Source organism: Asterias rubens, chromosome 22, assembly GCF_902459465.1.
Source record: "Asterias rubens chromosome 22, eAstRub1.3, whole genome shotgun sequence".
NCBI classification, from domain to species: Eukaryota; Metazoa; Echinodermata; class Asteroidea; order Forcipulatida; family Asteriidae; genus Asterias; species Asterias rubens.
Window position 1 is genome coordinate 3,254,975 of NC_047083.1, and position 16,103 is coordinate 3,271,077.

The 16,103-nt window shown below is 39.8% G+C and overlaps 2 protein-coding genes across 3 annotated transcripts; both read right to left on the bottom strand.

Annotated features, from left to right (window-relative positions):
• Positions 1-975: 975 nt before the first annotated feature.
• LOC117305178 (cysteine and glycine-rich protein 1-like) lies at positions 976-9,294 on the bottom strand. Its single transcript, XM_033789984.1, has 6 exons — positions 9,170-9,294; positions 6,216-6,349; positions 4,696-4,843; positions 3,326-3,470; positions 2,955-3,048; positions 976-1,450 (listed from the first exon to the last, which is right to left on the bottom strand). Exons 2-6 carry the CDS (start codon positions 6,325-6,327, stop codon positions 1,374-1,376), a joined length of 576 nt encoding a protein of 191 aa, XP_033645875.1. The 5' UTR covers positions 6,328-6,349; positions 9,170-9,294; the 3' UTR covers positions 976-1,373.
• Positions 9,295-11,623: 2,329 nt separating this feature from the next.
• Positions 11,624-15,692, bottom strand: LOC117305177. 2 transcript variants are annotated; one of them, XM_033789983.1, is made up of 3 exons: positions 15,504-15,692; positions 12,662-13,126; positions 11,624-12,514 (listed from the first exon to the last, which is right to left on the bottom strand). In XM_033789983.1, exons 1-3 carry the CDS (start codon positions 15,583-15,585, stop codon positions 11,697-11,699), a joined length of 1,365 nt encoding a protein of 454 aa, XP_033645874.1. In that variant the 5' UTR covers positions 15,586-15,692; the 3' UTR covers positions 11,624-11,696. The 2 variants fall into 2 exon arrangements, with proteins under 2 accessions (XP_033645874.1, XP_033645873.1); XM_033789982.1 differs by having other exon boundaries at positions 12,662-13,129.
• Positions 15,693-16,103: the final 411 nt, after the last annotated feature.

Genomic DNA, 16,103 nt, shown 5'->3' on the forward strand with positions numbered 1-16,103 from the left:
ACTACGTAAACTGGCTCCCAAAATGTGAACCCTCTAAATAACAGATAACAGATGAATGGGGGTCAACTTAGTTGGTCTTTAAAAAAAAAGCGTTTGTATCCATTTGTTATAAAATGCATATGGGTAGAAAGATGTTTTAAAAGTAGAATACAATGATCCACACAAACATGCCTCCAAATTGCACGGTTTCCCTTTTACCTCGTCCACTAACACGGTCGGCCATTTATGAGAGTCAAACATTTGACTCCCATAAGTGGCCGACCGTGTTAGTTCGCGTGTTAGTAAAAGAAAAACCACGCATATTCGAGGCAAATTTGTTACCAATGCGCTCTATAACAAATAATTACAAAAGCTTTTCAAAGACCAATCCCAGGCAACGTGTTCTTTTAAGTGCACTTTTGTTAAGTTTCTGAGAATCCCAAATTGTTTTTGCCCTTCATGCCTTAACAGGCAGCTGAGCAATGTTCTCTGGTCAAATGCTACCTAAAATACCTGAGGAAATGTAACAATTCTCTCCCAGTGGTCAGGTTGGTTATTTCAGTATTGAAAAGTATTTCTACTTCTTGAATTTCAGACAAGTGAAACGGCTGATGGACTAGTAATATGACATACTAACTCGACCCCAGTTCATGGCTCTGCTTACCGTAAGCAAATAATCTGCGTTTGGGGCAGCAGAGAATTCTGTGCTTACATCAAGGGCGTTTCACGGGTTAGCGGGTAATTTTGGCTTGAGTGCGTGCGTACTCAATGTTACTAGGCACTCCCCCATACAGAACAAAAACGTACGGTAAAAGAACCTTTGCTTTCAGCGCACCCACACTTTGGAACTCTCTTCCTGCTACTCTCCGTTCCCAGATAAACCCGGACCTCTTCAAATCCCATCTCAAAACTCACTTATTCACTAAATCTTGTTTGTAATATTGTATTGTTTAGTTAAATTGTTGCTTTCTCTTGTATAAATTTGTTTATTTGTTTTGTAAAGCGCATTGAGAGTACTTGCAGTACTGAATTGCGCTATATAAGCATTTCTTATTATTATTATTACACAGCTGTAGAAACTCTGGTGATCATACGCGCAGAATTCGGTGGTAAGCAGAGTCATGAAGTTCAGCTCAGCAGACGATTTCACCAAACGCTTGAATTAATCCAATCTCGAGTTAGGACAAGTAACCCGTTCCGAACTTAAAAACGGGTTCAATGCGTCCTAACGTCTTCGAATACGGAACTTAACTTGTCCTTAGTCCAAAGATTAATCCTTAGTTTGGTGAAATCGACGGCTGGTCCTGCTACCCAGTCAATAAGAAAGTTAAGGGCAAACCCTGTACAACTTTGGTGTACTGACACAGTGAGACTAGACGCAACTGATGTCTCTATTACTTAGTGTTGACGAGGGCGCCAGCTCCACCTCCAAATCCATAACCCTTGGGGCCAAAATTCTTCCCGTAGCAAGCTGTAACAAATAATAATAAACTTGATTATAGAAGAAGAAAAAACTGCTAGAGCCGGATTTGAACCAACGACCTCCACATTAAAGGCAGTGGACACTATTGTTAATTGTCAAAGACTAGCCTTCACAGTTGGTGTAAAACAATATATGCATAAAATAACTAACCTGTGAAAATTTGAGCTCAATCGGTCATCGAACTTGCGAGATAATAATGATGGAAAAAAACACCCTTGTCACACAAAGTTGTGTGCTTTTAGATGGTTGATTTCGAGACCTCAAGTTCTAAATCTGAGGTCTCGAAATCAAATTCGTGGAAAATTACTTCTTTCTCGAAAACTATGGCACTTCAGAGGGAGCCGTTTCGCACAATGTTTTATACCATCAACCTCTCCCCATTACTTGTCACCAAGAAAGGTTTTACACTAATAATTATTTTGAGTAATTACCAATAGTGTCCACTGCCTTTAACGTGCCGGCACTCTTCCAACTTAGCTGTCTAGCCCTGTGTTGGCAGTCTCCCTACTTTGGCAATATCCTTGTAAGGCAGTATCAGAAACCATACAGCCATGAATTGCTGGCTATCCAGGGATCTCCATGGGGCAAAATCTCCTGCCACACCACAAGACTCAACCAACTGAGCAGTCTAGCCCTACATACTCTATGTTGGCAGTCTCGGAGTCTCCCTATTCTGGCAGTATCCTTGTTTGGGGGTGTGTGTCAGAAGCCATACAAGCGTTAACTGCTTGGTAGCCAGGGATATTCATGGGGCAAAGTCTCCTGCCACACGGGGCTCAACCAACTGTTTTTTTTTTTTATTTTAGTTTTCTTTTGGTGGGGGGAGGATGGGGCTTGAGAGAGATCAGAAGCCATTCAGCTGTTAACTGCTAAGAATTTATATATTTATTTTATTGAATGTTTTCAGTGCTTTCTAATTTTTTTATTATTATTTCTTACTTGATGATACTTGTTAAATGAATGCTCGCCTCGTTTCTTGCCTGCCTCGTTCTCACCATATTACACCTGTACTAATGCAATTGCATTGGCTCCCAGTTAAGTTTCGAACAGTTTACAAAATTCTTCTGTTAACTTTCAAGGCTCAAACATGTCAATCTCCTGCTTATTTATCTGAACTTGTTCATCATTATTCCCCTACTTGGACTTTACGATCATCTCAACAGTCATTGCTTTCTGCTACTAGAGCTTCTTCCATTTTTTATGGCCACAGATCTTTTTCTTACGCCGCACCGTTTCTTTGGAACAGTCTTCCTGTGCATATTCGCCAAGCTAATACTTTACAATGTTTTAAGTCCTTGTTGAAAACTCATTTGTTTAAAGCTTCTTTTTTGTAATTTGCCTATTTGTATCTTGTATCTTTCTCTAATTGTTTATTTTGTTGTTTCTTTAATGCGCTTAGAGGCTTTTGCATTAGGCGCTTACAAATGTCTTATTATTATTATTATTATTAAATAAGTAAATAATAAACAACAAATTTATATAAACTACTCACATTTACAGAATAATTCGCCATCTTTATCACTAACGGTGGTAGAGTCCAGCTTCTTGTTGCAAGTTTTGCAGTTGAAGCAACTTTTGTGCCATGTCTAAAGGAAACAAATCAACAATCACAGAATAAAGTTTCTACATTAAATAATGTTAGCTGTTGCAAACGGCGCACCACATGCCTGTGAGTGGACCCTTAAAAAAAGAGCTGAAAAAACTATGTTAAGATATGATTGTGTAACGTCAAGTTAGCGCGCATCACCGTCCGGGTCAACCCCGGTCTGCCAACGGTACATTCAAATAGCTTTGACGTCACTCCTCCTTGGGGCTGGCCCGAGGTGCATCACCAATTTTGGTTCGTTTGTATTTTGCACTTACCAGTCCTGCACCAATCATTTTCTCAGCAGCGTAAACGGCTTTTGAGCATCGTGGGCACCTGTCCGCACCGCCAAATTTTGAAGCCCCTGCTCCAGCCGCCCCCTGACCAGCCGGGACGTAAGATCTCTCACTGGCTGGCTTACTCCTGAAATAAGCAAGGTGTAGTGACCAATAGTCAGGACTCTTATAAAATACTGGACTGCAGGCCTAAAGACCCGGTCCCACTGCAGCGATAACGAGAACGATACCAATAATGACGCAAAGAGAAGGCATTCTATTGTTGAATTGCTACGCACAGCTTATACACCCACGCTTATTCAACCAATTGGCGTGTATTGATAACGTTTTCGTTCTTGTTCTCGTTATCGAGGCGTGTGTGACCAGGCCTTAGGGCCGTTAGTTTTAGTTTGGGACCAGTAAACTTTTGACAAGACAAGTCAACGTTGGTCTTTGGTGTTCGAGTTGAATATTAAAGGAACACTTTGCGTTGGATCGGTCGAGTTGGTCTTTAACAAGCGTTTGTAACCGTTTGTTATAAAATGCATATGGGTAGAAAGATGTTGTCAAATTAGAATACAATGATCCACACAAACATGCCTCGGAATTGCACGGTTTTCCTTTTACCTCGTCGACTAACACGGTCGGCCATTTAGGGGAGTCAAATTTTTGATTCCCATTAATGGCCCATTGTGTGGATCATTGTATTCTACTTTTCGAACATCTTTTTAACCATGCATTTTATAACAAATGGTTACAAATGCTTTATAAAGACCAACTCGTCCGATCCAATGCAACGTTTCCCTTTAAGGCCAAAAATTTGTTTTTATTAGTGTGCTGCCTTTATTAAGAAAGGAAGGAGAAGGGCCTTTGTTTATCCCTTTTTTATACAAAATAGCAACTGGACTCATTTTTAATGAATACTGCCTGGGCTTTATTTTTTCATTAAATGTTTCGTCTGAGATCCTTAAAAAGTATCTTTTTCGGTTTTTTTTTTTAAGCAAAAGAGAAGGCAGCTACCCAAAAGGAAGTCGTCAGGACGTTGGACAGTTTTTTTGTGTGTTTTGGTGGCCTAATGAGGAAATGGTTTAGGAATAATACATCACTGCGTACCTGTCAAAATGCAGAGTATAAGTTGATGGCTATAAATGAAACTTTGATTAATATTATTATCTTTCTAGGCCTATTTTGCCAATGCGTTCTGCTGCTGGTTGCCACAGCTGCCCAGCCCAGGACTTGAAGTCCGCTTCCAGTGAGTTGGCCCACCCAGGTGCTGCGAGGTCGGCCTCTTGGCCTCTTCCAGGGCGGGCAGTGGCAGGATCCGTTGGTGAAAAACGCAAGCAAAACTATAAAAAAAAATTAAAATTGCATACCCCATTGCGCCTTCAGTGCTCAACACACCAGCTCCTCCACCGTAGCCATATCCCTTTGGTCCAAACTTCTTACCGTGGCAAGACGCACAGTAGAGTTTGCCATCATGGTCCTTGACTGTCGTGGAATCCAACGGTTTGCTGCAATCCGCTGGAAAAAACAGAGGAAGATACGCAATTGTACGTATTATAATAAACAGCTTTTATATAGCGCCCTTAAAGGCAGTGGACACGATCAACATCTCAACATATGCATAAAATAAAAAAACCTGTGAAAATTTGAGCTCAATCGGTCATCGAAGTTGCGAGATAATAATGAAAGAAAAATAACCCTTGTCACACGTAGTTGTGTGCGTTTAGATGGTTGATTTCGAGACCTCAGATTTAGAATTTGAGGTCTCGAAAGCACACAAGCATCTGAAAGCACACAACTTCGTGTGACAAGGGTGCTTTTTCTTTCATAGTTATCTCGCAACTCCGACGACCAATCAAGCTCAAATTTTCACAGGTATGTTATTTTATGCCTATGTTGAGATACCCCAAGTGAGAAGACTGGTCTTTGACAATTACCATAGAGGTTAAAAATATAAAGCAATAGGGTAAACTGGGGTTTACAGACCAACTTAAGATAAACCAATTTAAGAAAAACATATAAAAAATGATTTTAAAAATTACTAATGACCAAAGATAAGCTTTTAAAAAATAATTTAGTTTGTTTTGGGTTAAAAAAAAAAAATCACCAAATAATAAACTCAATGTCTACAATTCACATTATCTCACAGGTACGGTGCGCATGGTTAAATATACATGTAACTGTGCCACATTATTTTCAAGATCTTACAAGGTGATGCCCCAGCATATTTAAGTGATCTTGTGCAGATATACACCCCAGGACATCGTGGTTTCTGGTCTACAAAACACAAACTCCACCAGGAAAAAACAACTAATCATCGATGGGGGGGAGAGAGGTTTTCAGAGCTCAGCACCGAGGGGTTAGAACTCCCTCCCGGAAACTGTGAAACTCTCCAAAACTGTGAAACTCAACATAGGCCTATTCCAGAACAGTTTAAAAACTCATCTTCATAGAGAAGCTTTTTGTTAAGTTTATTTTCTTATTTTGTTTTGCTTCTTACATTGCTTGTTGTTCTTTTGTAGAGTAGCGTCATGAGCGCTGCTTGCGACGGATACCGGCGCATTAAAAGTTATTATATTATAATATTTTATCTTCCAGTACGCGCTAATCCACCAATCAGAAGCTCGAACTACTAGGGGGATAAAAACATATATGCTACGACCTCTGTTTTGTATCCTACTTCCTCTGTTTTTATTAAACAGTGCGTATTGTGAAATGTCATTTTGTCACGCGTAGGCTTTGTGGGCGTAAATTTTGCATTTGCAAGTGAGAGTGGAAGATAAATTTGTTATCACACGCGCGCTCGTGAATAGAGCTTGTGTGATAACTTAATTATAGGTACTAGTGAGATCGGCCTCAATTGATTGTGTATATAAGAGTTAAACCTTACAGCATTTGAAACAGGCTTTATGCCATTTACTTCCAGCTGCTATAACTTCCTCAGCAAAGTAGACAGACTTGCCACAGGCCTGGCACTTTGGGGCTCCTCCGAACCTGGACATGATGATGAACTTTTAGAGATTCCTGCATAGTTCATAAAATTTAGTTACAACAATTAACATCAACATTTATTAAATCTTAACAGATGGTACATTTGCAAAGCTGATCAAAGAATATTACCCAATACACCGATGTGTGTTAGCACTGTGTACGCTTACATGTACATGTACTCAGTACTTACCCGAATTCTGTGGAAAAAAAAAGAGTGATTTCCCTCTGATTTTTGTTCCCAGAGTGGGAACATCGGTGTATGGGTAAAAACCAAAAGGTAATTTTTTATATTTAAATAACTTTGCAGTACCTCTGCTGCTAAAACATAGGATTCAAACTGCCTCTATATCTACAATCCCGGCCATATCTCGTTGGGCCCCCCTGCCCCCTTTCAATGGTGGTTCCAATTGCTGATTGTGTTCTGAGTTGTTTGCTGATTGTGTTCTGAGTTACAGTCAACATTGAGCGGGGGGCGGGGGACAAATGTTTTGAACGTGAATGGGAAGTGCACAGGGAATCGTTGTATATAACGTTAGGAAAGGGTGGCCCAAGCATTTTGGCCGGGATTGTAGCTACTGGCAGTCTCTGTGGTCTGTGTTTTTTTGTTTTTTTTTACTGAACTCTGGAAAGTACTTAGCCCACGTTGGACTCCTCCGTTGCAGGCAACGCGACGGAGTCCAGGGTATAAAGGTCCCGTACCGTTGCGAAAAAATTTCAAAAATCGTTTAAAAATATTTGTTAAAGCCAACTCAGAAAGCTGAACTTTTACTCGCATGTTCCTTGTAGTCGGAAATCAAAGCTCGCATTGTTTAAAACTTTTAAATTTTAAATGACGTTTCCCACACGCACGTCGTTAACGGACTTGCTTGTAAACACTTTCTTGCATGTGACAGTCTTTTTTAATTTGCGCAAGCTGCAATTTTGTTACGGCACAAACTTCGTTTTCCTCTTGCTTTTTTTGAGCGCATGACCGGCTTGCACAAATTTAAAAAGGGTCATATCCAATGATTGCACCCGACGTATTGCCAATTACCGCACTATACTCAAAGCCATGCGCACTTTAGCTCACACTATCAATTGTACATGATGATCACATCGCCAGAACAGAACTTCGGCTTATTTTCGGCAATAACTTCTTCCATGGATATAATTGTTTGGTGTGAACTCATTGAAATGTACTAAGGGACACTAAGAATAATACATGAACAGAATTTCAACTTCTCAAAGCAGGTAAAAAAATAATGAAAATTTTAGTCAAATTTGTGTTCGCATTGTAAAGAACCTTATACCCAGGACGTCAGTGCAGTGGCACTGACTGACGTCCAGGGCTGTATGCTTCGTTTTTGAAAGGGCAAGGGCACCAAGGCAATTTTCTCTTTGGCAAGGGCACCCTATGAGGAAATTGTAAATTTCTACTGGAGCATTTCAAGGGCACCAAGGCAATGGCAAGGGGCAACGGAGGCAATCGCCCTCGTTGGCTTCGTGAAGTATCAGGCCTGGACGTCCTACATACCAGTGCTAGAAAGTACTAAGCATACAGTGAAACAGTAACAACATGGTGTATGGATAAAACTAAAATGAAAAATTCTTTATAATCCCGATGCACAAAGTGTTAACTATTATTATTAAAAAAAAAAAAAACGTAACAAGATGTTTATAATCATAAATTAGTTTTCAGTCCCTACTTATAACTTGACTTCAGGGACTTTCCTTTGAACTATTCTCTGCTCTGGGCTGGGGTTTTCTCCCATTTCTAAAAAACTGAAATTTCTTCATTGTCTTCTCACCGAGAAAGATACTGAAAAAATGAAAAGGCTTTGAGTTTGACAAGTAATTGATGTAGTCTGTAGATGTAGGTGGTTTTTCACTTTTAAATTACTTAAAACTTAAATATGTAACAAAAACAGAACACCCACAGTGTAGTGTGAAATTGCTCTGAAAAGTGAAAGTGAATGTCAAGTAGTGAACTGAGAAAGAAAGTGACTGGAGTGGAGCTATTTAAAAATAAAAAAATAAAACAGCCAAAGGTTAATAAAACAACAAACTTAAAAATGGTATAAATGTACTTTTTCCTAACAAAAAAACACAATTTCCACAGAATGGGATAGGCTATACATTAAACTTACACAGTTTGAAGATTTTGATAGTAGAAAGCTTCCCTTGAAATTTTACTTCCTGAGGAGCTGTAGTTTTTGAGAAATGAGTATAAGTAATAATTGTCGTCTCAGTTTTAGCATGTAAAAACGTATTAACCAGTTATGCTATGGTTTTGGTATAATATCATAACTGGTTAAGGGGATTTTGCATGCTAAAATAATGTTGGTCTCATGAGACCAAAACTAGTTTGTGACTTGTTTTACTCATTTCTCAAAAACTACACAACCTTAGTTAGTAATATTTGAAGGGAAGCTTTCCACTATCATTATCTTCAAACCCTGTAAGATTGATTGATGTAAATCTGTTGACATTCTGAAAAAGTACCCGAATCTTCATGTGTTATAAAACTTATACAAATTATATGATTATAAATAAACACAACAACGTGCATAACTAGCTGCTAACTAAATAATATCACAGCATGCTAGACCACGTAGCCCTTGTAATGGAGCCGATTCTGAATCGTGACAAGCGACCGTTGTTATTTAGTGGTGTGTGGTAGAGTTGACCAGCCACCATCATGGCCAAGTAGTGGGTGGGGCTGGCGTCCGTAATATAAAGAAAAACCAAAGCCGATCTTTGTCAACTCAACTTCCTCAAGTCAATGTCAACCATTAAACTAATCTTCTAATGACCCAATGTAGGAATTCATACATGTACCTCTAAAACCAAAGAGTAATGGTTGGTTAAACTTACCTACACAGTTACCTAGTTCAGGTTTTGTGTACAGTTATTGAGCTTCCTCCTTTCCCGTAAACGGCGTCAGATCCAGAGCTGTTTGTCTCTACTATGGTGGCCCTGAAGGGACACAGACAGCTAGCCAGTCGTGAATATTTTTGTGACGTCGTATTAACTATTCACGACAAGTCGCGAATATTTTGGCGACGTCGCGAATATTTTCACGACTTGTCGCGAATATTTTCACGACGTCGTGAATAATTATGCGACTAGTCGTGAATAATTCTGCGACTTGTCGTGAATAAATTCACGACGTCGCAAAATTATTCACGACTGGCTGTGTCTTCAGGGCCACCATACTCTACTGTGTGTGCAGAGTGTCTTTGAGCGTGGCTTTTTAGTCGACCCCTGCTGCTACAAACAGCGCCCTCTTGTGATCAACCTTCGTCATTTTGCCTACGACCAAAGTGATAGCAAATTGTGGGGCGTTTTTCGTGGCTGGGATGCAGAAGAATAACCACGATGTAAGGCTTGAGTCAAGTCTAATGTCTAGGTAACTGCGTCGGATCCTCGCGCTATAGCAAACTCAGCCCCACTGTTGTAAACTCGGCCCAATGAAATGTATAATAATTATGTAGGAGCGTGGAGGTCTAATTCTATCTCAGTGGTAGGAGTAACACAAACTCGGCACCTACAAACTTGTAATGATCAAAAAATGGCATTGCGTATAGTTAAACCGATGATAACAATCATTTAACCGGACTGTGGAGTTGTCTTTGTGCCGACTTTCCTGGTTCGAGTTGGGTAAAGCGTTTGTTCACATGGGAGGAAGAAACACTTTGTTTAGACCATCGTACGTCTTGGTTCCAAGGCGCCGCTAGCGCGCTTTGTATTAGCTGTAAAACGAATTTGAAAAACAGAGGGCGCTATAGTAAGAACATGCTCTACCAAAAGAGCTCACATAAACAAGCTACACAATAATGGATGCGTTCGTTTAGCCTCCCTGGGTCGACCCCGGTGTGTGGCAAAACAAAATTCCAGGACAAACGTGTGCAGATAATTACCCACGTTCGTCCAGGAAAAAAAATTCGACACACACCGGGGTCGACCCAGGGAAGCTAAACGAACGCACCCCATAGTTCAAGCAATAATTATTATTCCCCAATACTAGAGTCAAATATTGAAATGTGTGTACAACAGAAAAAAAACCACCCCAAAATGTTTTTTTTTTCTTAAATTTTCCACCGACTTCTCATGACTTGCCGCCAGTTACCATGAGGCATTCCTCCCACTTCTAAGCTAAATAAAACCATCAACTTTAAAACCAGGTCACACTGCTTGTATATACAAAAAAAAAAACATTTCTCGTTTAAAAATAATGCAGGTTTGTTTCGGATGTATTACGATCCAAGCGTTCGCCGCGCGTTGTACTCGTGGACGCTGCCATGACAGCTACCGGAGAGTAACACGGATGTCTCAGTACGAGGGGACTCACTTTCGCTTCACCCTGTGTGATGGCATCGCGTGACGTAATAATACTGTATTTATATGTATATATAATAACAATATCAAATCAAAAACATGTTCAAAACTAAAACATAAACTACGTTTATTGAGCCAATCAAAACAGAAAAATCCCAATTACTCGTCACCAAGAAAGGTTTTATGCTAACAATTATTTTGAGCAATTACCAATAGTGTCCACTGCCCTTAAAGCTTTTATCCCTTCTACATTAACAAAATATGAAGGACAAAATGGACACCTTGACATTCTTTTTAAAAAGCTGATTAACAAACATTTAAACGTCTACAAATTAATGTGTTTCAGAAACGAAGATACAAAATACAGGCTAACTAATCAAACCATTTATATATTTCAATTATTACCATCACTTCATTGGTAATTATATAGGTTTATGCAGACAATGGATACCTTTTGTAATTGTCAAAGATCAGTCTGCTCACTTGCTGTATCATTAGGCAGGCCAAATCTCCAACACGTACGGGATTCCTGGAGATTTCCCGAGACTACTATAGTACTGACGAATTTGTGGCTAGAAGTCTGTTATTATTTTAGTGAGAAATCACCTCTTTCTCAAAAACTTTGTTTTTATTAGAGGGAGCCGTTTCTCACAATGTTTCATAATATCAACAGGTCTCCAATGCTCGTTACCAAGTAAGTTTTTAAGTTAAAGATGCTGTGTGGGATGTTTTGGCCCCAAACATTAAAAAATTGATTTTGTTGAGTGAATGGTATTTCAAAGAGTATCACCCGCTCTAACGAAACAAACTTTAACTCTAACTTTTAATGGCCAGGAACCATGACATAAAAAATTAAAACGTTTATTTTAAAACACATAAGAATTGGTCACTTGATATATTGTCGGGATCCCGAATTTTGAGCACTGTATTTCACTGCTACTAATAATTGGCTCACATGAAACCTTGCAACTTTCTCGACCCCCATCAAAATACCTTTTGAATTTTAAATCAAAATTGTTGGGTTAAAATCGGCCAAAAATCTGACATAGCATGTACATGCCCTTTAATAAGGAACAGCGATAGGATTAATAGCTTTCCTGATACCTTGTACGTATTCCGTGTACTCGGCCATAACCTGTGTTCGCATTTCGACGAACCCAAAATCCGAAGATGGGAAAAATTCATCAATCGTTTGGTCGTCGCTAATGAAATCAAAATATGGCCAGTAAGTTGTGTCGCTCGCCGCATAATTATAGCACTGAATAGTTGCGCAATATTCCGTCCCGTTGTTCTTCAGCTTATGAGTCTGGTACCAGTTGCGGTCAATCCAGACTACGTCATTTTTACTGATAGGTACTGTACTAATAGGTTCGGGGACCTCCCTACCCGTCTGCTTGTTATAGATGGAAACATCAAGGGAACCGTACAGCACTTTGATCACGGCATTAGCGTTACCGTGGTTGTGAACGGGGCTGAAGTGACCGGCAGGCCAAATCTCCAAAACGTACGGGATTCCCGGAGATTTCCCGAGACTACTACCGAGCGTCACCCGCAGATAGGTGCCGTCTTTGTCGTCCGAAAGCTCGCCAACCTTTTCGGCCAGTTTGTCGCGCAGGATGCCGTTGTAAATACTATAGCGGATTGCGTCTGTAAGTAATACTTTTTCCCCTTCTACATTCTCGCTATAATCTAGCACACACCCCTTGATATTTGAGTACAATTCTTTACATGCAGACGGTAGACTCGCTGAGAACACGAACTCCCCCCTGTCTAGATCGAATAGAGTGACCTTTGAACTGTCCATTACTTTGGGCGGGATGTTGCAGATGAGAGGTTGTTTGTCGAACTCAACCAGTGGCTCCGTCACCTGAATTCCGCTACCTGAAATTAAATGAAAACAAGATGAAATGAAAACAATAACTAATCGATTGAAGTTTTTTCTTGATTGTTTTAATGGTTCTTTTCTTTTGTTAGTCGCTTTATATAAATCCCTGTTGTTATTTATATTTATTTAGTCTGGTTACTTACTGTAAATAGTCATGTTGCTTTTCTCATCGTACTGACGCACAAACCTCTGTCCTTCTGCATTGAAGTACGGGTACATGTCTTTGCGAACCTCTTCTGGATTATCTTGACCTTCTAAGAAGTCGACTACCATCATAGTGGTCTCTTCCATGCGGTAGCCCTTGCCGTACTTGAGGACGAGGTTGTCCCGGTCATAGCTGTACCAGTAGGTCTGCTTTCCATTCTCTACCCCGTACTCCGCTCCCTCGACCCTTTTTAGCTCTGTTGGGGCAACATCATCTTGTCCCTGCCGAAGGAAGGCAGCGTAGCCGATACCCACGTGGAGTGCCATCCAGTAGACGCCATCTTGACTTTCGATGCTGACGTAGAACGGAAGACCTTTCCTGTCAGTGTTGAAGACCATAACTCCTTGACCATTAACCGGGAATGGTCTCTCCCAGCAGGCCGGTATTTCACGCTGATCAACGACTGCTAAGAAGAAACACAATAATTATTAACACCCAGTTCAGTAGGCGCTCCAGAGTCGCGCTGAACCAAATAGATTAGGAGCGACTATATCCGGGTCGACCCAATTAAGTTTTGGTTTCATACAGGCAAACTTCACAATACATTACATTGGTTCGGCTCATGACAAGATCGATGTCTGAAACCAAGGCGCTCCAGAGTAGTTCCGACCATCCGACCGACTGAATCTTTCAAATTCTAGCGCGTCCAGTCGCTCCTAACTGTTTAAGACGTCGAACATTTCATGTATACTTAATTAAGAATTTGGTTCGGCGAGACTTCGGAGCTTCTGTCTGAAACGGGTGTTATAAGTTAGAAAAGTAAGACCTAATTATTACACATAGGCCGTGTCGAGTCCTAAGTAGCGGCTATACAGTTGCGGCTAGATTTCCGCGTCGTCGTGCGTTGAAGTATATGGGTCATTCCGTGTCAGACCAACGCACTTTTTTTACCTCATGTCTTCCGATTTTGATAAAAATTGCTGCGATTGTAGGTCCTTATAAGCAATAATGCACAGCAATTTTTAGCCCGATCGGACTTACTATGTGGTCAGGGCAGAAACCACTAAAATCTGACATTATTTTAGGGTAAAATACCACCCCCCCCTTTTTTTCTAACGAAGAAAGCAATGTAAGCAATTCTATTCAGTGGGTGTAATCTTATGTAGCGGCAAAACAATTCAAAATTACAGGAAGAACAAACACAAAAACAGTTAGCGTAAAATAAAACTTAACCATATATTTAAATGAAACAGATAAACAAAATACCCAAAATAAATACTAGAGACATTGTGCCCACAACTCTTGCTGGGGAAAAAAAACATGTCGAAATATACCATTGTTATTCATTAGAGACGTTTTGTAGTCACCTTGGTTGGGGAGCGAGGAATCTAGCAAAAACACACGAAAATCAACCCAAATTAAATCCTGGGTGCGTCACTGCTGGTATTTTAAGGTATGATTCTGGTTAGACCACATCAGCCCTCAACATGAAAAAATCCCAAACCAATAACATTTGTAGTAACTTTGGAAAGTTTTTTTATTTTTGTTTATTTATACAGTAAAGTACATGTATAAATTTACTAATTTGTAACCTACCAACTACAAAAATAGTCTTAAAGTTGTAAATGTTGAAGAGCCCAGTTGTTTCTTAGTGGATTCTGATAGAGGATGACATGCTCTATCAGGTGATTTTCATTTCATTGACTTTTGGAATGATGCGTTATTTCAAAAATTGGGTCAAAGGTCACGAAAACATATTAAAGATCATAGTGACTTGTACAAAAATAGTCATAAACTTGTAAATTTTGAAGAGCCCAACTGTTTCTTAGTGGATTCTGATAGAGGAAGACATGCTCTATCAAATTATTTTAATTTCGTTGATTTTTGGAATGATACATTATTTCAAAAACGGGGTCAAAGGTCACGATAACATATTAGAGATTACAGTGACCTACATTTCAGAAAATTTATTTTTGATGAAAGAATTGATTTGAGCATGCAATTCTCATCAATTTGATACCAAATTTGCATATATGTGATACAAATTGACATGGTTATGACATATTTTTCCCTAAAAGGTGGTGTTTTACCCTAAAAATGTCAGATTTTAGTGGTTTCTGCCCTGACCACATGGGAAGTCCGATCGAGCTGAAAATTGGTGTGCATTCATTGCTCATTAGGACCTAAAAGCACAGCAATTTTTATCAAAATCGGAAGACATGAGGTAAAAAAGTGTGTTGGTCTGACATGGAATGGCCCATATAGGCGTCCTCAAAACATGAAAAGGACACACTGGCTTCATTGACAATAGTTTGCAAGAGAACGTGGGCAGGAGAAACAATAATAGTTGTCCATTCACATGAGGTACATTTTTTTTAGCAACCATGCTACAGTTTAGAACAGGGAAAAGTAATTTATATTTCTTTTGCCGTTTTAACAATGAGACCTCGATCCGTTTTTTACTTACGAGTTTTCATTTTGGACCGAATTTAAAGGAACAAAATCAGAATTGGTAAAAAGAAAAATTATCGCCTAAGATCACAGATTTAAGGTTTACACGGACTAATAGTGATGTACAAAATCCTTTAAGGACTGAAATGTATTGATGAGAAATAAATAAAACCCAGTTTATCGCTCAGTGGGCGCACGTTTTATTCATGTTTTCTTTCGAATCCATGTAATGCAAAATGTGTAATCGTTTTTTAACAATTGTTTTTCTCGTGCCGATCGATCTGAAACTTCTCCCATATGTGTCAGTTTATGTATATGGTGGACTACATAGAGTGCTTACACTGCCAGTAACTGTTTTGTTAACAAATAAAACTAGGCCAGAAACTCACCAGCAGTAGAAGCGACAAGCCTCGGCTTTTTCCCTGTAGACGATCTCTGACTCATATTACTCGTTCGCTTTGAAGATTGCATGTTGTAAGAAGAGTCTTGAAAACCGGTGGATGAAATTATCGGCAGCGATGGCTTAAGACTGATGCAGATTTCTAGCCTTCGCCTGGGTTATGGTGACTGCTTGCGGCCTCTTGTTGACGTCAAGTGTTTTCATCCAGCTCTGTGTCGTGGTTTAAATACTCTAGGGGGGGGGGGGGGGGGGTCATAGGGGTGAGATAACCGGGTATTGTATATGTTTAAGCAAATGATGTGGGCAGAATACCAGTTACTTATTATTATTGCACATGGTGTTTATAGACTGGTAACTCTGTTCTGGAAAGCATAATATTGATGTGCTAAGCTGCCTTTGTGCGTAAGTGGCTCCATACTGGGATAATGCCAAGCTGCGCGGGGGGTAAAAGTCTCGACGTTTTCGTGACTTCATACATTGTTTAACGCCGGCTGAATTTTCTGGGTGCGTCCTTGATTAAGCAGGTTAGAAATGTAGACAATCTTAGTCGATAGTGTGACTCCTAATCCACACATGTAATAATGAAGGT